The sequence below is a fragment of the Felis catus genome, chromosome B1 (assembly GCF_018350175.1).
Source record: "Felis catus isolate Fca126 chromosome B1, F.catus_Fca126_mat1.0, whole genome shotgun sequence".
Lineage (NCBI taxonomy): Eukaryota > Metazoa > Chordata > Mammalia > Carnivora > Felidae > Felis > Felis catus.
The window spans coordinates 75029343-75053600 of record NC_058371.1 but is presented as its reverse complement, the minus strand read 5'-3'; the positions used below and the strand labels follow the sequence as shown (position 1 = coordinate 75053600).

General features: G+C 33.5%; 1 protein-coding gene and 1 non-coding gene across 5 annotated transcripts in view; one reads left to right on the top strand and one right to left on the bottom strand.

Annotated features, from left to right (window-relative positions):
* Nucleotides 1–24258, bottom strand: part of FBXW7 (F-box and WD repeat domain containing 7) — a 228094-nt gene that overhangs the window by 45614 nt on the left and 158222 nt on the right. The window contains exon 1 of one of the 4 annotated variants that reach the window (XM_003984940.6): nt 16277–16958. The exons of the other annotated variants lie outside the window; for them this stretch is intronic. Coding sequence (XP_003984989.1) covers nt 16277–16423 — 147 coding nt within the window. The 5' untranslated portion in view covers nt 16424–16958. Of the gene's footprint in view, nt 1–16276; nt 16959–24258 lie in introns of those variants that run through there. 4 annotated transcript variants of the gene reach the window in all.
* On the top strand, nt 5884–5990 carry LOC111560274. The gene has a single exon (XR_002742032.2). It is a non-coding gene; the product is annotated as a U6 spliceosomal RNA (small nuclear RNA).

Genomic DNA, 24258 nt, shown 5'->3' with positions numbered 1-24258 from the left:
ACACAGAGAGCTTAAGTAACTTCTCCCCAAGGTTAGACAACTAAGTAGGGTGGCTAGGATTTGAACACAGGCAAATCTTGGTCTCCAGTTTACAGAAAATGAAATAGTGTTTTCTACATACATAGCAAGAAGTACTGGTAGTTAAGAAATCTCTAGGATGTTTCCCGAGCTGTTTCAGTATCCAAATATGTGATTATAGATGAGATCTATGTTAGAATCACAGCAGACATTGAGAAAGAAGAGACAAACTAGGTAGCTAATTGTGTACTCTGATACACTTTACTTCCGGGAATTTACCAAGAGCAGCCTGACAAAGAATTAATACACCACTGCCAATGCCCCCTTGGTGAAGAACTGCTCCCATTATCTTTGACATTATATTGAAGGTAGGCAGCCATCAGTAGGCACAGTGAAAGAAAATCTATCTGATGAACAGTGTTTACGATAATACATGGGTTTGCTTCCTTTCCTAACCCCCCTCCCCCCCCCCAAGAACCATAGCCTACCCTCCTCACTCCCTCATGTCCTATACTTTGTATCTCTAAAACATGAAATAATGAAAAAAAGCTGAGAACAGAATACACCAAAGTATCTCATTGGAAAGTCCTTTTGAAAGGGCTAATAGTCTTTCACCCTTACCCAAATGATCTGAACACGATAGAAAATTGACGAAAGTTATGTATCATAACACTAAAGAAATTGTTTTAAATGCTTATCACAACCCCACAACACTTAATTGCCTTAAGTTCCCTTAAAAGGGTATTAAGACTTTTACTTGATTTTGAATTTTTTAGTTTAATAGACTAAAAATACCTAACTTATTAATACGTAGTAGTGTTGAGGGGGCACTTTTTGGAGTATGTATCAAACATATGCTTCAAAATGCAGTTATCACTTTATCACTTTGGCCCTGTTTCTTAATTTCATCACTCAGATCTTTTTTTAAGGAACAATCCATCTTTAGTATCAGTTTGATCCATGTGTGGTTATCACTTCCTAGGAGTAAACATCAGTGTTGATAACACACGCCTATCTCTGTGATTCTATCCTACACTGTTTCAACTATCTCCAATTGTTATTCTACCTGGGATACATAATTAAAACAAATATAGATTTATATGGTTATTTTGATTTCCCACACTCATTCATTCAACAGTATTTATTTGGGTGTCTATTACACATAAGTTAAATTAAGTATGGTCTCAGCTTCATGGCTACAGTTTACAGTGTAGTAAGAGAGGAAGACAAACAAAACAAAGCCAAAGTAAAACTGTGGTAAATGCTATAGAGTTTTAGAAAAATGTGTAATGTTAAGGTTTTGACCTATTCTAGAGGTTCAGAGAAGAGAAGTCTTCTTCAGATAAGAAGAAGCAGTCTCTTCAGAGAAGAGAAGCAATGACTAAAGTGTGTTGTGGTGGGGGAAGGGCACCCCTAATGGCTGCAAGGCACAAATAAAGGCTCTATGGCAAGTGCAAAATGAGGTTAAGAGAAGTAGATAAGGGCTAGATTATGCAAGACCTCATAAAGGATTTTGGTCTTTACCATAAGAGTAGTGAAAAGCTAATGCTGCATGTTAGTGAAGGGAAAGAAATAATCAGATAAGCCTCTTGAAAAATCATTCTAAATGTAGTATTAAAAACAGAACGGAAGTGAGAGTGGATGTGGAGAGACTATGTGAGGAATTTATTCCACCAAGGCCAGGCAAGAGATAACAGTGGGTTAGACTACCTAGGTGCAACAAGAGACGGGTAGAAGTGAACAGTTACAAGACATTTAGGACATAAAACTAATAGGATTTGATGACAGACTGACTAGTCATGAAAAGTAAAGGAGGAGGAATTATTAAAGATGACATTTAGGTTTCTTATGGTTCTTAGGTTCTTAGGTTTCCCACTGGATGGGACATGAGAGAGGATACTAGACAAGAGTGTTTGTTTGCTTTTCCTGGGGTAGGGAGGATCACGAATTCCATAGTTGGTCATATTTGATTTGAGGTGTCTTTGAGACATCCAGGTGAGGCTATCATGCTCCAACTAGCTCTGGAGCTCAGAACAAAGGTCTAGATTGGAGATGAAAACATGGGAATCATCTGTGTATAGTCCTTCTCTGAGCCACCTCCTCCCCATTCTAAAGCTGTTAACCACAGTGCTTGACCCAACACCTTGTCACACTGTAGGCACATTAATCATGTCATGTCCCTTATTAAACTGTAAGTTCCATGAAAGCAGTGACCACTTCTATTTTGACTCTTTTACATCAACTCCTCACATAGGGTGAGGGTATCCTGCACTTAACAGGGTATCAAAAAAACAATATTTGAATGAGATAATGAGCAATGTAACACATACTTTAGTCAATAATGACACAAAACTACAGAAAAAATAACCGTAAAAGTTAATTTTCAGCGTAATTTGAAAAGCTCATATAATTTTAAATATAAGGGAAGGTGATGTAGGTGAGTAACATTTTATATATTATTTATTTAGTATGTGTTATATATAGTTTTATTTATATCATCTTATATATTTATATATGTATATTCCCCCCCTCAGGGAAAAGTAATAAAATTTTCTAGATATTTATCAGTTACACAACTCAAGCATAAACTAAAGTGAAAGAAAATATACAGTTTGATATACAACAAAAATGCAATTATCTTTGTTAGAAAAACCAACCTGGTTTAGAACTTCCTGTACCCTTAAAAATGCCCAACAGAACATAAACTTTTACTATTAAAAGGAATATACACAGTTTTAACAACACTTAATGTACACCATATCCCACAGATCTCAGTATTTTATTTATTCATTGGTATTAACCCAAGAGATATCATTTTTGAATCTCCATTTTACTGACAAGAAATCTGAAGCATTGAAAGTTTTTGAGAGTTACCAAAACCATTTTAAGTAATATTTGCTTAAAAAAAAAGACAAAACAACCTTTGGCAATATATATTTTAATCTCTATGAACAAAATAGCAAGCTAAGTGACATTTCCATTAAAATTAAATTGAATATTATGCATTTTACACATAACCGCCTATCTTTATTTTGCTTTAGTTCCTTTTTATCATGACCTCCCATTGAGAAAGGATCTAGCAAGAAACACTACACTTAATGAAAAGGGCCAAAAGGACTAAGATCCCACTGAAATACTTTAAAAAAAAAAAAAAGTTCCTGATAGTTATTTCATTGCTACTTCATTTGGTTTTGTGAATATGAAAAGCATTTTCATAATAATTTCATGATAATTTTAACAAAAGATACATTTTGGGGCATACCATTTACTTCTAACTTTGGAGATAGAACATAATTCATCTTAAACCTCACTGTAGTCAACACTATATATATGCATTTCTAAATCCTCTTTGGTTTTCATCTTCTAAGAAATATTTTAACATTTATATATTAAAACTGAAGAATGTTATTACATTGCTCAAAGTATATATATCTGGGAATTTGAAGTAAATATACTGAAGACTACAAAATACAGTGCAAGATAATGAGAAACACTAGCGAATAGTATCAATGCTTTGTAAATTACATTAAAGAGAAAATATGCTAAAAGGAAAAAGGAAAAACTGATAAAAAATATTTTGGGTGAGGTTGTGGTTAGCCATTTATTACTTTTTTGTATGAGAGTTAATTAATATTCTAAAAAGGTCTGCAAAAAGCTGAACAACCTCTCAAGCTCTGAATTCATGGCACTGACCTTAGGACTTTCTCAGAATGATTTTTAATGCACTCTGTTACTAGTAAAACCTGTTCAAACACATGCCCCATCTGCCAGCACCCCATCTGCAAGAGAGCTTCTTATTCTTGTAGACAGTACAACTTCTGCTTGCTTCCTTGTCTTCTCTACATACCAGCTGTATGGTAATGAGTATGAGCAGCTGAAAATACCGCATGATAACAAAGCTAATATGAAAACAGCAGAACAACACTTCCCCTCAATGAAGCAGTTGCAGCATGAACACAGCAGATAAGCTACTCAACAGAGGTGGGGTGCGTGAGAATTTCATTTGCGTGTATGGGGGGCCCGGGAGTGCTTGTAGGTGTGGGTGCGTGTGCCACATCCGCATGTATGTATATGTGTTAAATATGGGGGTTTCCACGTAATTAAAAAATAAAGAGAACCAAGAGCAGCACAGGGTACCAAAGACAGATCTAAATCTCTAAGCACTTTTGTTAAGACCTGCGAATCAAGTCCTTAAATATTTTCAGTCTCAATTCTTATACAGTAACGATATACCAGGGGCCATTTTGATAAGCTCGTTTTCAAATATGTTAGCAAGTATGTTCCATTTCTTAATTAACTTATTTTGAGGCCTCTAGGGAAAGAAATGGAGTCAGGGCTTAAAATCATAATGGGAACTATTTACTAGACATTTTAGCAGCTAACATAATATGTGAATCAACACACTCTTTTTAATTCTTATACAGCGATTTAAATTGTTTTAATTTAATGGTATTGAAGCCAACACATTTATTCTAAACATCTGAGAAACTCCAAACAAAATACTAAGATAGCACAGGTTACCTTAATTTAGGAAGACATAATGGGGTTAATTTTTACATAGATGATAGTCACAGTGAATGAATCTACATAATGTAAGTAGAACAAATCACATTAATTTTTCACATGCAGTAGCTTTCCATTTAGAGATTAACAGTCATTCAGGAAATTATTTAAGAAAATGACCATTTAAAATTGGTGCTAAGCATTTTCTTTCACAATTTGAACAAACTAAAAATGAAAAAATATTCAAAACACTAACTGTAAGTAAAAGAAATAAGTACTATCATATAAGGAGATTTAATTATAACTTTTACCAATACACTGAAAAAGCCTTATGCGGACTTCGTAATAGTTATCAAGTTCTTCTTACATAACCATACTTTCTATAGGTTATTTCATTTTATTCTTACAACAACCCTATGAAAGTAAGTACTTCTACTATCTCCATTTTACAGATGAGGCTTAGTAAGTGGTGAAGCTAAGAATGCAATCCCAATGTCCATCAACTGATGAATGGATAAAGAAATTGTGGTTTATATACACAATGGAATATTACGTGGCATTGAGAAAAAATGAAATATGGCCTTTTGTAGCAACGTGGATGGAACTGGAGAGTGTGATGCTAAGTGAAATAAGCCATACAGAGAAAGACAGATACCATATGGTTTCACTCTTATGTGGATCCTGAGAAACTTAACAGGAACCCATGGGGGAGGGGAAGGAAAAAAAAAAAAAAAAAAGAGGTTAGAGTGGGAGAGAGCCAAAGCATAAGAGACTGTTAAAAACTGAGAACAAACTGAGGGTTGATGGGGGGTGGGAGGGGGGAGAGGGTGGGTGATGGGTATTGAGGAGGGCACCTTTTGGGATGAGCACTGGGTGTTGTATGGAAACCAATTTGTCAATAAATTTCATAAAAAAAAAAAAAAAAAAAAAAGAATGCAATCCCAAGTCTAACTGACTCCATCATCTATGCTGTTAAGCACTGGGCTATTCTGATATAAACTCCATAAGGATGAGGATTTGAGTCTGTTTCATTCACTGTTGTACTCCAAACGCCTAAAGCAGTCCTTGACTCATAGCAATTATTGAATGAATAAATGGAAGAGAAAAGTGGTCAGTTGTTTTTAAGTGTAAATCAATTTAAGTGGGAAAAAAACTATCAGTTTTGTAATAACCCGAATCGTTTTGATACTGAAAAAAAAAATACTTCTTAAAGAAACTTAAAATAAGACTGTTTAGTAACCTAAATTGGTTCACTTGTTAGATTCAAAAATTAAGACTTTATTTAAAAGATTCTCATAGTTAAACACTCATGTCTGAAAAGGCTGGTACAGGATGAATAAGAGCAAAATCGCACTGATTTTGGTGCTCACTTCAGCAGCACAAACACTAAAATTGGGACGACACAGAGAAGATTAGCACGGCCCCTGCACAAGGATGACACACAAATTCCTGAAGCTTCCATATTTAAAAAAACAAAAAGAGCAAAATTGCACTGATTTTACTATTTCTGCATATTTTTGTAAATCCACTTTACCTGTCTTCATTTTACTGTATAACTATAAAAATGTACTTTTCCTGTTAGCTTAACATATTCCTTGACTTCAAATATAACAAGGCCATGAGCTTCCCTAACATAAAAGATTTGTACACTATGCATCAGAACCTGAATTGAAAGAATAGTTCCAACTTAATAAAATACTCCCAATCATCCCTTAAAAAATAAGACATACAACTGCATTTTCTCAAAGAAGAACAAACTTTTAACACCACTTAACCAATTCAAAAATCCCACAAATTCACACAAGATTTACAAAAACAGTACTATACTGCCCCTACATGTTCAAACTAGTAGTAACAAGGACATTTTAAAATCCAAAGTGATAATGCAGAGATTTTTGTGGAATACTGAAAAGCTGTTTAAGCTTAAATTGTGCCCAAGTGAACTATACATAATCACCCACACATAAAAATGTAATTAAATATTGGAATAACCTGCAAGTTTTGATTTACATTTTCAATACTAGCAAGGAGAAAAAAATTAAGAGAATTTCACCCAAAATTGTATTTTTTCTCTCAAATATAAGATACATGAAAATATAAAATAATCAGAAACAAATGACTAGCTCTGTGTTTTTGGAGTCGGTATTAATGTATTAATGTTTGAGAATTACTTATTCTTAATTGTTCTTCCTCTAGCCCTAACTAAATGTCAATAAAGTTTATAAATATATAAACATTTATATATAGAGATACTACCAAAGTCACAAGAGAAACCTAGTATCAGATTCATTTAAAAAAAAAAAAACCTGGGGCGCCTGGGTGGCGCAGTCGGTTAAGCGTCCGACTTCAGCCAGGTCACGATCTCGCGGTCCGTGGGTTCGAGCCCCGCGTCTGTTTCCGATTCTGTGTCTCCCTCTCTCTCTGCCCCTCCCCCGTTCATGCTCTGTCTCTCTCTGTCCCAAAAATAAATAAAAAACGTGAAAAAAAAAATTAAAAAAACCTATCTTACTTTTCACAATTTAGGGATAAAACACTATATATGCAAATAAAGAGATGTGCGGCATCATGGAAATAACTGAACTGTAACTTCTAACATTTAGAATGTCATCGGCTTCACCATAAATGGTAGTCCTTTCCGCTCTTACTTTCTATGGTGAAGTTTCTATAATATTAAAAAAAAATCTTAACTTATATCTATCATTTATATCTACCATAAATACATCTCCTATAAATTATATCTATCATTATATAATTGGTTTATATGTGAGACACACATTAATTTATGCAACTTTCCACAAGTCAGATAGGGCCAAGAACTCTAATTCTGACGCAGGAACAATCCAGAAAGAAATCACTAGGTGAGCTTGATAGGATATTAAAGTTTCCTTCCAAGAATATGAAAAAATGGAAGAAAATGGAATCGTATTTAATCTTTCAGGACCTCAAAATACTATTCTGTGCTAGATACTATCTAACAGTATTTGAAAACCAGTAGATTATACATTTCAATAAAATTACCAACATAATCCTATCAAGTCAGAGAAAGACTGTGTCTGTATATGAATGCACATGTATGTAGTATCTATACAAACAAATGGAGAAACTATAAGACAAATTACCCTCAGTTGATTTAGAAAAGAAAAGCGTACAATTGAATAAAGGAGTCTGGTGGGAGCACACCAAACACGCTGTCCCCACCCAGGCAGAATTCTCAGGGTCACCGAAACATTAAATTCTATAAAAGGTAGGACTTTTTCTGCTTTGTTCGCTAATGTATCTAAAGTGCCTAGAATTGTGCCTCACAATTAATAGATGTTTATTTGTTGTATAAGCTAATTAACCTCTGATTTTGATATGTGACCATAAAGTGGGGACAATGAGATAAGTCTCTGACACAGAACAGCATCTGTAGCCTCCTTAAAGGAAGGCCTCTGCCCTACTCATCTTTGTTACACTAGCAACACACACAGAAAGTATGCCTAATACGTATTAGCAGAATAAAAATTAATTTAGTGCTATTAATTTTATGTAGAAATACTAGAAGAAGTAAAACAGTGGTAAAGGTTCTCATTCCTCATTTAATGTATAAGTCGGCTAACAGGAGTTGCATTTAATCCCTAAAGAAAAATAATATATAAGCTCTGAATTATCATTACATATTATATGGAGCTGCCTATAACTAGGTTAGTAAAATTAGGTATCCATTTATATAAGGTATGTTTTACAGTACTTAAATATGCATGTGCCCAGAGACTTAAGACAAGGCTTTGACTACTTTGACATTTCAAAGTGTATTCCATTTTTTGTAGGTGGGTGACAGCTGTAAAACTCAAAGGTCTGTGGAGTCTCACAATTTTGCAGAAAGCTGTATTGCTGACTTCAGAACTTTTTGGAGTTTAGAAAAGTAATACAGTGCATATGTATTCCTGAACACTTCCAGTACTTTATACATTAATATTTTTGCAACAAAGTATAGGACCATTCAGATAAATAATAAAACGGTCTTATGTCAGTTACAGTTAGGGTTGGCTAACTTTAAAAAAGTTCTTAGTTCTCAGGACTTGCTGGATTTCTGGTCTGCAGACAAGGGACAGTAGATTTATTTCATATGTGTTTACATTACCAGAACTTAGTACCAAGTTTATTTTTTAGCATATTTTTCATCTGTCTCCCATACTAAACTTAATAGCCTTGCCCTGTGATGTTAAAATTACTGAACTACTTAAACAGATTGTTATCTATCAACAAAAGGGAGAAAAATTCATGGCAGTTACTTCTACAATGTCGTTGTAGACCTCTAAAACACATTATAATTTGTTTTATATTCATATTTGACAACTGAGACACAGCCTAATACCAAGACATCACTTGATGACAAAAACCATCTAGAAAGCAATGTTATCAGAGCTAGTTAGATATTGAAGCCATCATAAATTGTGGGAACAAAGCTAAGAATTACATATTTAAAAACCCAGCATTACATAGCAAAAGTTAACCCTTAAAACATTTGGCAACTAAGGATGGATCTGTTCACTCAACAAACCCTACAACGGTCAGTATACCACAGTGTTTGTGATATGACAGCCAGATGCCTGAGTTAGGATCTCAGCTCCGTCGCTTATCACCTCAAGGGCAAGTTATTTAACTTTCCTGTGCCTCCTCAGATTCCTCATCTGTAAAACAGGGATCCTATAACACACCACCTCTTTCACAAGGTTATTTTAAGGATTATATGAGTTCCTATATGGAAAGTATAGTGCCTCCTCTGCATCCCAAGTTAGACTATATACTATTACCTGATTTTACTGTCATCGAAACACTGGCATTAACAACTACTTTTCTGTTTCCCTAAAGCAGACTCTAAGCACCATGAGGGCATGGTCCCTGTCCATCTAGTTCACTGCTATATCCACGGGTTCTAGAAAAATTTCCAACCCTGTTCTAAGTATTTCATACATATTTTTGGCTGATAGTAATACTAATAAATGTCATGTCAAGGGGGAAGTGAATTTGCAGAAGTATAAATAATGTGAAACACCAAGATGTGAGCCCAAGCAATAATATAGGTTCCTTCTGTCCATCACTTCTCTGATCATCTGCTTAGCAAACATACTTCATGTTTTGATTCAAAGTTACTGTGAAGCCTTTCTTGAGCCATGTGCTTTGAGACTTCGGTGACCCTCTCGTGCTCCCACAGTATTTTGTACATGGGTCCATTTAAGCAATTATCTTTTATACAATAAAGATTTGTTTATGGTTTTTACCACTTGACTATCTAAGATGCTTAAAGGATTGTGATTTTTCACCTTTGTATATCCATCCACAGGTACCGGGGATGAAGAATAATCACCTTTTTATTTATAGCCAGTACCTTGCACAGTACATAGAATAAGACCACAAGAAAATTTATAATTTATATATATTCTGTTTATTTATGTTTATGCATGACCCATGAAACATTCCTAAGAAGAAAAAGTCTGACATGATCTAAAATAGAATGGTCTGATATGTGGTAACTAATTCCTTTATTGATAAAATAGTGATAATAAAAACTACCAGATCATTTGAAAATGTCAACTCTTCCCCACTTCCAATGGAATATATGTGTAAGGAAAATAACCCTAGGAAGTAACATTTTACTAGTTTACTCAAAAAATAATAATAAGGTACCCTATTAAAATATCTCTCCAGACTTGCTCATATCACCACCCTGTTCTTCCTCCTGTCCAAAGTACTTTAATATTTTTTCTTTATTTCAGCATTTTCTGACAGTTTTGGGCTACTGTAGACTCTTGAAAGTAGCCATTTAAATGACTTTACCCTATGTTTGTTTCTCCTTCGTTTTCAAAATTGGTAAGTAGTAATTACTTTTAAAATTAAGTGTCAAACTGTATCTGAGTTTATTTAAATTTAGAAAATGAAATATTCAAAATCACAGCTGCAAAGTCATTGAAAAACATTTAGTAAACAAAAACATGTCATATTCGTAACAGTACAAAAACTCCTTCAGAATCTTCCAAGTTTAACACACACTTCAACGAATTAGTCACAGGAATATTTATACTAACTTTCTTCTGTGTATCACTAGGAGCATAAAAAGACAGACATTAAAGATAATTTCTGAACTCTAAGAGTTTATAACCTAATTGAGGAGACAAGATAACTATATGAAGGTATCAAATAACATCACTGGGCAGTACATATATGCCTAAGGGCCAAAGGTAATGGCAACAATTACAATATGTTCCACTGGTGTACAAGGACAAAGGTAGATGCAATCAATGCCAGGAGAAAGGTTCCAACCAGACAGGGAAGCTAGACTGTGAGGTCATATAAAGGATCTAGAAAGACAGAGGCACAAATATAATTGGTGGACACCTGAATAGACCAATCTGGGAGAGAAGTGGAGGATGCTAGCTTTTTAAAGGTTTCATATTTCTGTATGTTAGGTAAACATCCATCTATTTCTAATTGCCTAAGAGTTCCATGAAACAGATATTGAGTTTCATGAGATGTCTTTCAGGCATCAAGGCATTTTAAAAGACCAGACTTGCTACAGCTACTTTCAATGAGAATTAATCATGGCTAGACTAGATTTAAAAAAAAAAAAAAAAATGTAAACCTGGATTGGGGCTAAAGGCAAAGCTATGTCAGAAATGTAAAAGTAAGTAGTAGTGCTATAAGAAATAGGCAACTATTTCTGGCAGCTGCTCTTGTTAGTATGAGAAGTACTCTTGTCATACATATTATTAATAGCAGTACACTTTGAGAGAGGCTGTCACTTATACTGTGCAAATATCACACTATAATTCAGAAATATAAAATGATAAATTAAGGTGGTGCAAAAACTGAGATAACCACAAGGCTTGCGGTAAAGATAATGTGTTAAAATCGGTGATAAATCATAAAACTACATATGTAGATCATCCATTTAGATAAAAACACAGATTGTAGTTTTAAAACAATGGGAGGAGAAGAAGAAAATTATAGTTGAAAATAATAGGTGACAGGTCTACGGCAAATATTTTCCAAAAAGAATAAAAAATAAAACTACATGAGCAACAAATGATTTCTTGGTCTATTTACATATTTTCCTCCTGAAGCTATTATATATAAACATATCTCATTATTTTCTCAAAATGAAAAAGATTCCTTTGATAAAAAACCTAGAATACTAAAATTGGAAATAAAATAATCTAGTATTAGCTAAGTAAAATCCACAAAACTTTGCCATGTAGGAATAAATCTACTTAGAATATGATTTCTTAAGGAGCACCTGGGTGGCTCAGTCCATTAAGCTTCTGACTCTTGATTTCAGCTCATGATCTCACAGTTCTTGAGACTGAGCCCCACATCGGGCTCCATGCTGAGGAACTTGCTTGGGAATCTCTCTCTCTTTCTCCTTCTCTCTCTCTCTCGCCCTCCCCCACTCTTCTCTCTCTCTCAAAATAAATTTTAAAAAAGAAAGAATATGATTTCTTTCTCTTAAGCAACATTAGAAATCCCTCGTGCTGGTTTTTAATTGGTACAACTTTCTGGAGAGCAATTTAACAGTATTTTTTAAGAATCTAAAAAGGTTCATACTCCTTGACCCAATCAATAATCCTACTTCTAGAAATCTGTGTACAGAGATGTTAAAGATTTATGTACAAAAAAGTTCAAAGCAGGTCACTGTCTAAATCAACAGTAGAAAAAAATATGGATGCATTTAGTAGGTTATATATTAATTAACAGCTTTACTATACTTAACGCTGTATATTAAGAAGAGAAATAATAAGCAGTATGCTAAAATTGTAGCAATTAGCCACACAAATATTTTTTTCTACATAACTACAAAAGAATTAGAAAAAAAGATGATGGTTTTAAAGGAAATGTAAGATTTATGGCTTCAACTAACAATCTCATTCTAAAAATTTACCATGAGCTGAAACTCATAAACAAGCAAAAAAATGTATGCACAAGATTTACTGCAGTATTATCATAATCATAAAAATCCATCTTCACTGTTTCATAAGCAAAGTTTCATTGAAACACAGTCCTGTCCATTTACCCATTCATTTAAGTATCGCCTAAAGCTGCTTTCATGCTACAATGGCAGAGATGAATAGTTCTAACAGTGACCATAAGGTCCACAAAGCCCAAAATATTTACTGGTCCTTTGCAGAAAGAGCTTGTGGACCCCTGATTTAAACTAACCCACAATGATAACAACATGCAGGAGTGATATTAACGTTTTCTCAAATGACACAAATATTCTAATTTTATTTCTATTTGCATTTTAAAGAAAAATTGTTTTAAATGTGGTATTTTGAACAAAACTTGATATGGAATATACTTCCCACAAAATTGTTTTCAATTATCAGAAATCCCATTACATTTCATTATTCCCGTACATTTCATTATTGCTTGAGCTCTTGGGTTTCGGGACAACGAGTCCTTGTCCCATATCAACCCTATCTCCCCTCCCACCACTCCCACCAGCAGTCCTATACCACTCTCCTAGCGGTGTTGCCAATACTTATGCTACACAATCAGTACACAGTTCAAACCCAGGAAAAGACAGGCATTCTAAACACAGTATTTTGTCTATAAACCAGCATAGTCAGGTATCTTTAAAAGCCCTGTATAAACCAACAACGGCATGTCATTTGGAAATTTCTACCAAAACAGTAACAATGAAGAGTAACTTTACAAGAATATTCTAAATGCTTACAAGTCTCCAAACAAAATGAGTTAAGAAATGAGATTTAAGCACTGAAGTACATTTTCCTCCTCTTTTAGTTGTAAAGATATTATTTCTCTAATCACTAAAAAGGAAAAAAAATGCTGCCAAATAAGCTATAAAATTCCATCAAGACGTATCTTGAGGTACATTTTTTTTTTGTATTTTAAATATTTCTTATATATGTTTAAAATGCAAAAAAAAAATAATGTACGTCAGGATTTGCATTCCAATTTCAAAGAAAATTCAAAATTTTCAGTTATTTTATAGATTAAGTAAGCTTTTCCTGTAAAATTTCCTCTAAAGGACAATCAGTTCTTTTAGAATAAAGTTATATACTAACTAGTCCTCTCAAATTTTCGTGTCTGGATTACCTATAAGACTTTTAAAAATACAGATAGATTCCTGAGCTTTAATCCAGATCTCTTACATAAGACTATCCAAAAGAGGGGAACCCAGGAATCTACATTTTTAACAAGAATTTTAACAAGTATTCCTCATAAGAAGTATGAAGACCTTAATACTAAAAATATTTTTATTTACAGTAACTGGTTAATAATTTGACTGTTATTTCTTTATTGTTCTATTAAGTCCAAACTGCCTCTAATGAGAGACTAGAATAATTTATATAAGTTAGACTACCAATACCAATTTTACACTTAATATGAGGTAAATAAATTTTCTGAAAACCTTTCAAGAGATACAAATTGAAGTTTAAGTTATATCAACTATTTTAAAGGATTTTTCACAATTTTCGAAGTATTTTATTGTGCAAACATTAAGTGGATCAACATCTATGAGGGATGGAAGGACAATACCATGTTTTTCAAATTTTACTAGGTCAAGACTGCTAAAGTCTTATAAGAGGTCACTGTAGTGCACATTAGCTCACTACTTGGAAGAAAAAAAAATGGCCTACAAAATACAGAACTCTATCTGCTTTGTGTACTTTGTTGTCAGTAGAGAACAATCTGCTTGAAAATAAAATGTACCCAATATGAGATATACTAGATGTTACACACAAAATATGATTAATTACATATCATGCCAAGTCTTCCTTACATCTTTGGTAAAGAAAAATACATGTTTTAAATGTTTATCATCAATTTACCAAGAGAAAATTAGTAAATTAAATAGCAAAGAGCATTCAAATCAGTTAAAAGCTATCTAAATTAACCAGGCACAGAATTCCGGGGAGGGGAGGGGGATATAATTACGCTATCCCTCTAATATTTCTAGTAGTCAGATTCAATGAGTTATGCAATTATAAGTTACTGGCAGGCAGGCTGTCTAAAACCGAATGTGCTTTTTAACTATTCCAAAAAATGTTCTTGTGTGAATTTTACTTTTCGAATTTAGTTCTCTTCTGCTATTACAAATGCAAGGCTATAAATTAACATAACATAGTAACCCAGAAAAGTCAAGCTGCATAGTGACCCTAGGAAGACCTCAGGGAAAGCCTTGAAGTTCTCTATTAATTTTTCTTACAGAATGAGTTGCTGAGCCTTTTAAATTTCATGTACACGTTAGAAGATAAAGGCAAAAATATACACTGTGACATAATGAAGTAATCTACCATATATTGTACCTAAGTTTATTAAAAACAGTCAGCAAAAAAGAACAAAATCATCTTGATTGTTAATATCTTAACCTTTTGATTTAAAACACCCACATTTCTTTTCTTCAGTTTAAAATTTTACTTGTATTGGTATTTTCTTTTATAGAAGTATAAAAATAATAAATTAGTTTATTAATGACTTTGAAGCTATTCAAGGCCTCTGTGTAAATGCTTAAATCAGAACAGTGACCTCATTCAGAAGTTATAAAAGTGACAAAGTGAACGAAGACAAACACTTTCCGACAACATAGTAAAGAAGAAAATAAGAGGGTGGTGGAGATATCTGTATTCTATTTTCAATGTTTAAACTGTATTACATTTAAACCTCAATCAAGATGTTTTTCAACATGGCTACCACTTGTTTGGAGTAGAAGAGGGTACTCCTCAAAAGGAGCTAAGATAATTAGAAAACATGTTCTTACAAAGGTTATTTAAGTCCCAGCAAATAAAAGATTCTTTTTACTAAGGAGGAAAAATACTTTTCAGGTGTTCTGTGTTAATCTACTTGTTCAATAGAATATTTCCCCATTAGTTTAAAAAGAAAAAGAGGTAAAAAAGGAAACTAAAACATTCATAGCACTGTTACATGCAATCACCCATTTAATCTTGGGTTGTTTTTGTTGTTGTTTTGGTTTAATGGGTTCAGGATCATAAACATATTTTAGATCTAAAAATATATCACTCTAGTTAATAATGCAGACTAGCAATACCAAGTAACTCAGAAAACACAATAAAACTGCTAACATTAACAGGGTCAGAACTTGGCAAGGGATAGCAGAATGTCATCCTGAAAAACATCCAATAGATCATAACCTGATTATATGTTAGCACAAGGTCTACAAAATGTTTGTTAGTTCAGGATTGTCTATATATAAACTGTATCGTAACTGCCACACAATTGCATGCTATTTTTATTTGATATAACAGCAAAAAGTAATGTCCCTATTACATTAAGTTTGAATTAAAGAAACGGCAATTTAAAATCATACAGTTCTAAGGGTCAGATAAATCTAGGGAACTTGGAATACTCTTTAAAAGAGCTAAATGCTGTAATTCCCATGTATAAGAAGAATACCACCAGCTTTTTGCTTTTCTCACAAAATAAAAACTACAAATTTGGGGTTTTAGTATTTGCCAACACACTTAAGACACGCTTTTCACATTTGCCAATTTTAAATAAATTTAAAGAATTCTAATATCATGAAAAACAAATGAGAGAGAAAAAAGGTGGATTGGGTAACCTTGCCCTCTAGGCTCTCATTCTATTATAATTACCACTTACATAAGTTTTATCTAGCTACATAATGCGCTGATAATTTATAAATATCAATTGAAATTTGGAGCATTTCTTCACTAAAGAAGACAGAAGAACTTCATTTAAATAAATATTCCTATTTTTTAAATGTAAGACTTACCCGTCTTCGACAAAAGGGGAGGCCTTGGGCAATGATGCTAATGCTAAATATCTTCATCACAGTTTGATGTGGTAGAGGCTCTTTTGCACTTTTAAGATCAACAGGAACCAAGCCATGGTTTAAAGTAGCTTTTCCTGGTTTTGACATTTTAAAACTCCTCTCAGTTGATGAATACTTTCTACATGTAATACAGGCACATTACTAAAAATTCTAGCCACCAAATTAAAATATAATTTTCTAATTAAAAAACAAAACAAAACAAAACAAAAAAGCTGAGAACCCAAGGCCTGCTGCTTTTGTCTTTCAACCTTCTCCTACCAAATGTCCTGACCTGTCTGAGGCTTGGTGAAGTGCAAACTATCCTAGAATAGCCAGGAATTATAAACTACTGAAGTGAAAGCTCCTGCTCCTGCCAGTCAAACAGCTGGTGAACCTCCCATACAAAGTCAGTAATGGGAATACAACCAAAGCAGGGCAATGCTGTAGGGTCCCTTTTCAAACTTCTGCAACTACTAACTCAGGTATTCCCTAGAAAGTGAAAGTAAAGTTTTCCTTACAAAACTCCAAAAAATAAATACTGTATTTTCTCTCAAATATCTTGAGTCTTCCTTACCCAAATATCAGCATTAATATCTTAGGAATGTTTTTAAAATGTGCTTCACATTTAAGGACAGTATGCATACACACATTTGTTCTTAGATATATTCAGAATGAGCACTATATTCTCAAGCATTCATCTTAAGCATGCTCTCTTTTCCATACATACCATTCTTTATCTCATACTAAAACATTAAATTCACTCTAGCTCCCTAAAGCTATTAATATGCACTTCACATTAATCTTATCAGTAGACATTGTAGTTGTTTGCAAATGTCAGTTCAGTTGCTGTAATTCTGAAAAACTCAGTGATTCCACTTGAAAGTATATGTCATGTGATTAAAGATATATATATATATAGATAGATAGATAGATAGATAGATAGATAGATAAAAGCAAGTACTTACAAATGTAGCCTGTGATGGGAAATTATTATAGTAAATAGTAACTAAGCCATTCATCGCAAATCGCTAGTGCCTAATTTCTCCAACATGCCATGGTCAGATAAATCTTCCTAAAACACAGAGAGAGAATGTGGTGTACAATCCAAACCTCAGAAACTTTCAATGGTTCCTCAATTTGGAGACGAAGACTCTCCTCAAAGTGGTCCCAAACTAATCTTTCCAGCATTACCTCAAACATTTCCCTAAATTAACCACTTATGCCAGTGTTACTTAATACTACGCTTTATATTCAAACCCATGAACTAGACTGTTAACGAAGATAAGAAAAAAAAAAAAACTGAGCGTGAGAATTAATAGATGGTAGGTAATTGACACGAACTATGTTCACAACGCTCGGTTAACTAGTTTGTTTTCTCCATCCATTCCACTGTCCTTTCCAAAAGCCAGTGATCTCACTTATCTCTCCTTCCAATAGCTTTTATTGATCTCTATAAAGGGAACTTACAATGTGATATGGAAAGAATTAGAAAGGAGAATGCCAGAAATAAGTGATTTCTTTTTTTACATTGGAGAGATCTGTCTTTCTAAATATAAAGTGGGCTACCAGGAAGCCAATCCATACACTAGAAATACTCCTAGCCCCACCAAGACGCTATTTTATTAAACTACATTTTCCTTTCATACCACAATTTCAAATGCAGTTAAAAATGCAAAATCATTATCAGAGGTGACATTTTTAATTACACAAAAGTAAACAACCAAATTTCTCCAAAGAAAATACACAAATGATCAATAAACACATGTAAAGATGTTCAATATCACTAACCCCTAGGGAAAAGCAAATCAAAGCCAGAATGAACCACTACTACACACCCATTAGGATGGCTACAGATATACACACATACCATAACAAGTGGTAGCAAGGATGTAGAGAAATTGGAACACTGTTTACTGTTGATGGGAACTTAAAATGTAAATGCTGGTGGGAGGTAGCTACTGTAGAAAATAGTGTTATCAGTTCCTCAAAAAACTTCCACATGATCCAACAAGTCCACTTTTGGGTAAACCCCCCCAAAAGAGAACTGAAAGCAGGGACTCACAAATAGATATTCATACGACACAACATATTCACAATAGCCAACAGGTGGAAGCAACCCAAGTAACCACTGACAGATGAATGAGCAAACAAAATGTGGTACACACATTCAATGGAATATTATTCAGCCTTAAAAAGGAAGATTCTGGTATATGCTACAACATGCATGCATCTTGAAGATATAATGGTTAAGTGAAATAAGTCAGTTTAAAAAGGAGAAATATTGTATGATTCCACTTACATGAGGTACCTAGCATGGTTAATTCATGGAGACAGAAAGTAGAATGGTGTTGCCAGCAGCAAGTGGAAGAAAGGTCTAGAAAGTGAGTTTTTAATGGATATAGAGTTTCAGTTGGAAAAGATTAAAATGTTCTAGAGATAGAGATGGAGATGTTCTGCCCAACATTGTGAATGTATTTAAAGCCAGTGAATCGTATGCTCAAACATGGTCAAAATAGTAAATTTTATGCTATGGATATTTAACCACAACAAAAAAATTTATTTTAATAAAAAAGTAAATAATTTAGAACAATAATCACCCCTCTCCCCACCCCCCACCCCCCCCCAAAAAAAAACCAACCCAGAGATCTAGGGATACAAGAGAGTGTACTGGGAATCGTTAATTTGATATGGCCCAAAAAAAAAAAAAAAAAAAAAAGTGAGGCTGATATCTAAGATAACCATGTCTCCAGCCTCACCAATGGGGGCGATAAATATCTCCAGCCTCATTCTAGTCCTATCACCTCTTCTGATGCTCACTTTATTTCTTAACACAAGACTTTTCTTTCCCCCAATATAACATGATCTTACTCCTTATCAGAAAAAGCCCTTTGTTGCATGCAGTAGCTCCCATGGAATGCCTCTTTCCAAGTTACTATCAGTATCCACTTTGTTAATATTATATATCATTTTATGTATACTGACATTCTTTATTCTCAAAAAAATTCTCAGTGATACCTTTGAAATCAGTTATTTAATTAAACCTTCAAAATTCCTTTCTTTGAACCACAAAGATATAATTTAAACTGTGTTATCTTAATGCAGAAAAATTAGAAGAACATAGTGCATTCCACAAGTTTAACAAATTCTTCTGCACAGAAACATGAATCAAACAGATCAACTCCAAACTTAACTTTTACTTAATCCACTGATTAATAGAGATAACATACTGAAAATTATAAATTTTTCACTTTTACATTTAAAACTTTAAATATAAACTTTTTTATATTTTAAATTTTTTAAAGATTTAAAATCAAAGAACTTTACAGTTACATGTATTTACATGTAGGTAGTCTTAAAGGAAAATATGAAGCTCTCTAATTTCCTTGGAGTCTGATCCTAAGGAGAAAGAAAAAAAAAAGACTTGGAACTAAAAAAAAAATTTGGACTAAGAAAATTAAAAGTAAAATGAACAGTGTTCTGTCTCCTGCTTGTAAGAGGGCAGAAATTGTTATGAAGCAGAATATCAGTTTTTCATTTTTAAGAAATTATTTATGATGATAAGAGTAGTAGAGGCTATTTGTATATTAAATGTGTTTTACATTAGATAACCAAGTTTTGATGAACACAAAGTAATGACATTTAATTCAACTCATTTTTTTAAATCAGTAAATAGCTGCCCTCAACTGGATAGTACAGAGTATTGCAACACTAGCAAACCAAACACTAAATCCAACTATGTGCCTACAATATATTTCCATAAAAAAGAGATATTACTAGTAACTGAGCAAAGTGAGTATTAATTTTCCAAAGGATATACTACCAAGTTTCATCATTTTGGGGGATTCAAGTTAACAGTACTTCTAAAGTAATGTTCTCAATCAGCATGAAAACATTCAAAACACCAACATTTTAAATACAGAAGAAAAAAAAAAAACAACAACGAGGGAAATTATAGACCGTGCATAGAAGAACTCTAATTGTTAACACTTTAAAATGCACCTAGTTCCATATGTTCAAGAAAAACTAAAGTCTTGGTCTCAATCATATTTTTTTTTAATTTTTTTTTAACGTTTATTTATTTTTGAGACAGAGAGAGACAGAGCATGAAAAAGGGAGGGGCAGAGAGAGAGGGAGACACAGAATCTGAAACAGGCTCCAGGCTCTGAGCAGTCAGCACAGAGCCCGACACGGGGCTCGAACTCACGGACCGTGATATCATGACCTGAGCCAAAGTCGGATGCTTAACCGACCGAGCCACCCAGGTGCCCCAACTCAATCATATTTTTTAAAACACTTAAGATATTCTTATTTATTAACTCTCCTCCCAAGCTCAACTCTTCAAACAGACACTTTTTAAGATGTTATGAACAAATATTAACGAGATGCTATATAGTAAGTAGGAGCATAAATGCTAGAGCCAAACTACCTTAATCCAAAGCCTGAGGTTCTACTACTTATGAGTGGTTTGACCTTAAATTTATGACTCTATGCCTCAGTTTCATCTATATAAAACCTCCTCCCAGGATTTATACCAGTATTGACTTAGTTAATGTAAGTGAAGCACACAGAGCAATGCTTCACATCTAGTAAGTGTTCAGTACTGTTAGCTTCCGTTACGACCACGACCACAACGACGACAACGACAACGACAACAACTACCACTACCACTACTGCCACCACTACCTACCGCCACTCCATTAGGATCAAAAATCACATAGAGCTTTGTATTCTATCTCAATTTTAAAAGTCACTAGGAAAGCAAACAGAGATTCTAAAATCCATCTGTAATAACTTTAAGATAGAATATCTTAAAACATAATCATCTACAAGTTTTAGAAAGGCTTCCCTAATTCTGGCAAAATTTTTACCTAAAAATGAAGCTGTGATGTCTTTTAAGATTCCTGATGTCACTGACTATCCATCCAACAATACAACATTAGGGAACTTGTGGTAAAGAGAAGATCTCTGTAAGGGATTTTGCCCATGCATCACTTTCTGATTTTCTTTCTTCTAAAAGTTTTTATTGGTCAAAGATGATTATATATAAATGCTAGTGTACCAAATATCACCAATATGGTACTTCTAAAATGTATTACGGTCCCATACATTCCAGTTCTCTTACAACAGCTACAAAAAGATTTACAGCTGTTTATTCTGGATTTCTACCTTTTCTTTCATTTATTATTATATTGAAGGCTAGGATTTAACTGCTCTTGACCAAAGGCCACAGTAGCTTAAAGATTTTCCACTTTCATAAACTATATTCTTAAATCAGCTGAAACAACTCACTTGGAAGATAAGTTTACCTACAAGTATGAATGATTTCATACCAAGAGTTTACAAAGTCTCATATCGAAAACTTCTGACAGGAAGAATATCAGCATACATCATTTAAACTCCGTATCATTCACTACCTCTATGAATTTAAACAAGTGACTTGACTTACACTTTGGTAGAAACAGAAAAAATTCCAGATGCTAAATATTATACCACTATAAAAGTGAAATAAATCAGACTCAAGATCCTTTTGAGACAAGAATATGGTATTATAAAACATACTCATGTATTCAGGGATACAGAATGAGACATTATTCTCTGTATGTCATTCTTTTCCATCTTTCCTAACACCTTAGATACCAGAGTGTTAAAGTGTCTTCCTAGTCTAAGCAATCTATGTAAAAAGAGAGCAATTTAAACAGAGGCAAACAATGATAAATCAAGAAATTAAGTTCTTTGCTTAATGATAAATGAATGGTCAAGCTTGTAAAAACTGCAAAAAAAAAAACAAAAAACAAAAAAAAAATCTGAACAACGGACTGTTACTTCAATCGTAGAAACAAAAACACAATCAGATTTAGAATGCAAGAAAAATATAAATATATGGCATTCCCTTTAAAATTTTATTATTCACAGGGGCGCCTGGGTGGCGCAGTCGGTTAAGCGTCCGACTTCAGCCAGGTCACGATCTCGCGGTCCGTGAGTTCGAGCCCCGCGTCGGGCTCTGGGCTGATGGCTCAGAGCCTGGAGCCTGTTTCCGATGCTGTGTCTCCCTCTCTCTCTGCCCCTCCCCCGTTCATGCTCTGTCTCTCTCTGTCCCAAAAATAAATAAACGTTGAAAAAATAAATAAATAAATAAAATTTTATTATTCACAAAAGGCATAGGTCAAATGAATAGAAACATTTTATAAAAATTAAAAACATTCAAAATGATTCCTTAAAAAGTTATAAATAAGACATTTAAATGCTCAAAGTGTTCAACTAAGATTACAACTTCCAATTATAATGTATTTGAGATAGTCATGTATACATTTAACGGAGCAGTCCCTTCCTTATCCAGCATTTCAGTTAACCATGGTCAACTGAGGTCCTGAAGCAAATGATCTTTCTTCTGGCATATTGCCAAAAGGTCAACAGTACCTAATGCTTCACCACAATGCCTATACCATTCACCTCACTTCATCTCATCACATGAGCATTTTATCATCTTACACCATCACAAGAAGAAGGGTTAGTACAATATTGAGAGATCATATTCACATAACTTTGATTTTAGTATACTATTATAATTATTCTACTATTAGCTATTGTTGGTAATCTCTTACTATGCCTAATTTATACATTAAAATTTATCATAAGTCTGTTTGCATACGAAAAACATAGTATTTACAGAGTTTGATACTATCCAGGGTTTTAGGCATCCACTGGGTGTCTTGAACGTATTTCCCTGCTAATTTTCTTTATGTGGGCACCAAGGGCAGCCCCTAACTACGTAAGAGAAATTAGCTTGATTTCTGAAACAGCACATGCAGTTTATACAAGTGTTATAAAAATGTGACCTGGTAATCAGACATTTGCAAAATAAAAGCATTATGTATGCATCATGTACATACTTTACAATGTCAAAGTAAAAATGCTACAATAGCAGATTACATAAAGTATTATAACTGCTTTGATTTATATACCCAAGATCTGACTGCTGGACATTTAGGTTGTTTCTGAATTCTACTGGAATTTTCCCGTTATTTCTAAATGATTGGCTAAAAATAAAGTTATAAAAAGTAAAATATAGAAAAACTGATCAGACAAGTCCTTCAAAATGATGACAAAACTACCCCCATGGTACACTAGAAATTTCATGATTCAAAAACACCCAACTATTCATGAACTTATTTACAACTAAATTATTCTTGACTAAACTGTTGCATCTATAAACTCTCAGCCAAATTACTTGCAGTTGATACTCCAGGTAAATTTATCAGTATCCAAAAAACATTGGGTGAATTTTAAGTTCTAGTTTCAGCTCCACCACTAACCAGTGACCCTACATAAGTCTCTTAACTAGTCTCAGATTTCAGATTTCTAGAATGAGGAGGCTGGACTAGATGACTGAGAATGAAGTCTCTTGCAGTTTTAAGAGTATATTACAGTTCTGTTGGTACCACGCATAGAGCCTTCTTGGGATAGTGTTGGATTGTCAATTTGGTGAGCTTTCCTTTATTATAGTTTGGTGAATAGTATAGTTACAAAATACATCTAGATAAAATTCACTGCTACAATTCATTTGTGTATACCTTCTAAAAACTATCCCTTTATTGTGAATATGTTAGTGTTGTATAATGATGAGAAAATATTTTCACTGGAAAAAAGCTACATGATGTAATCAGATGAAATTCAAGAAAAATAATCTTTGAGATTTTTCTGGTTCCATATTATACCATAATAATTTATATATTTTTTTATTTCCTACTTACCATAGCAGCTTAGTGACATCAGAATATATATATATATATATATATATATATATATATATATATATATTTTTTTTTTTTTTTTTTTAACAAGCAAACTTTGGATTTTACTGCCATATTTGTCTTAGAACTTTGTTATATTAAAATGACACTTCTCATTATTTCATTAAACATTTAAAGAAATATTTGTGATAA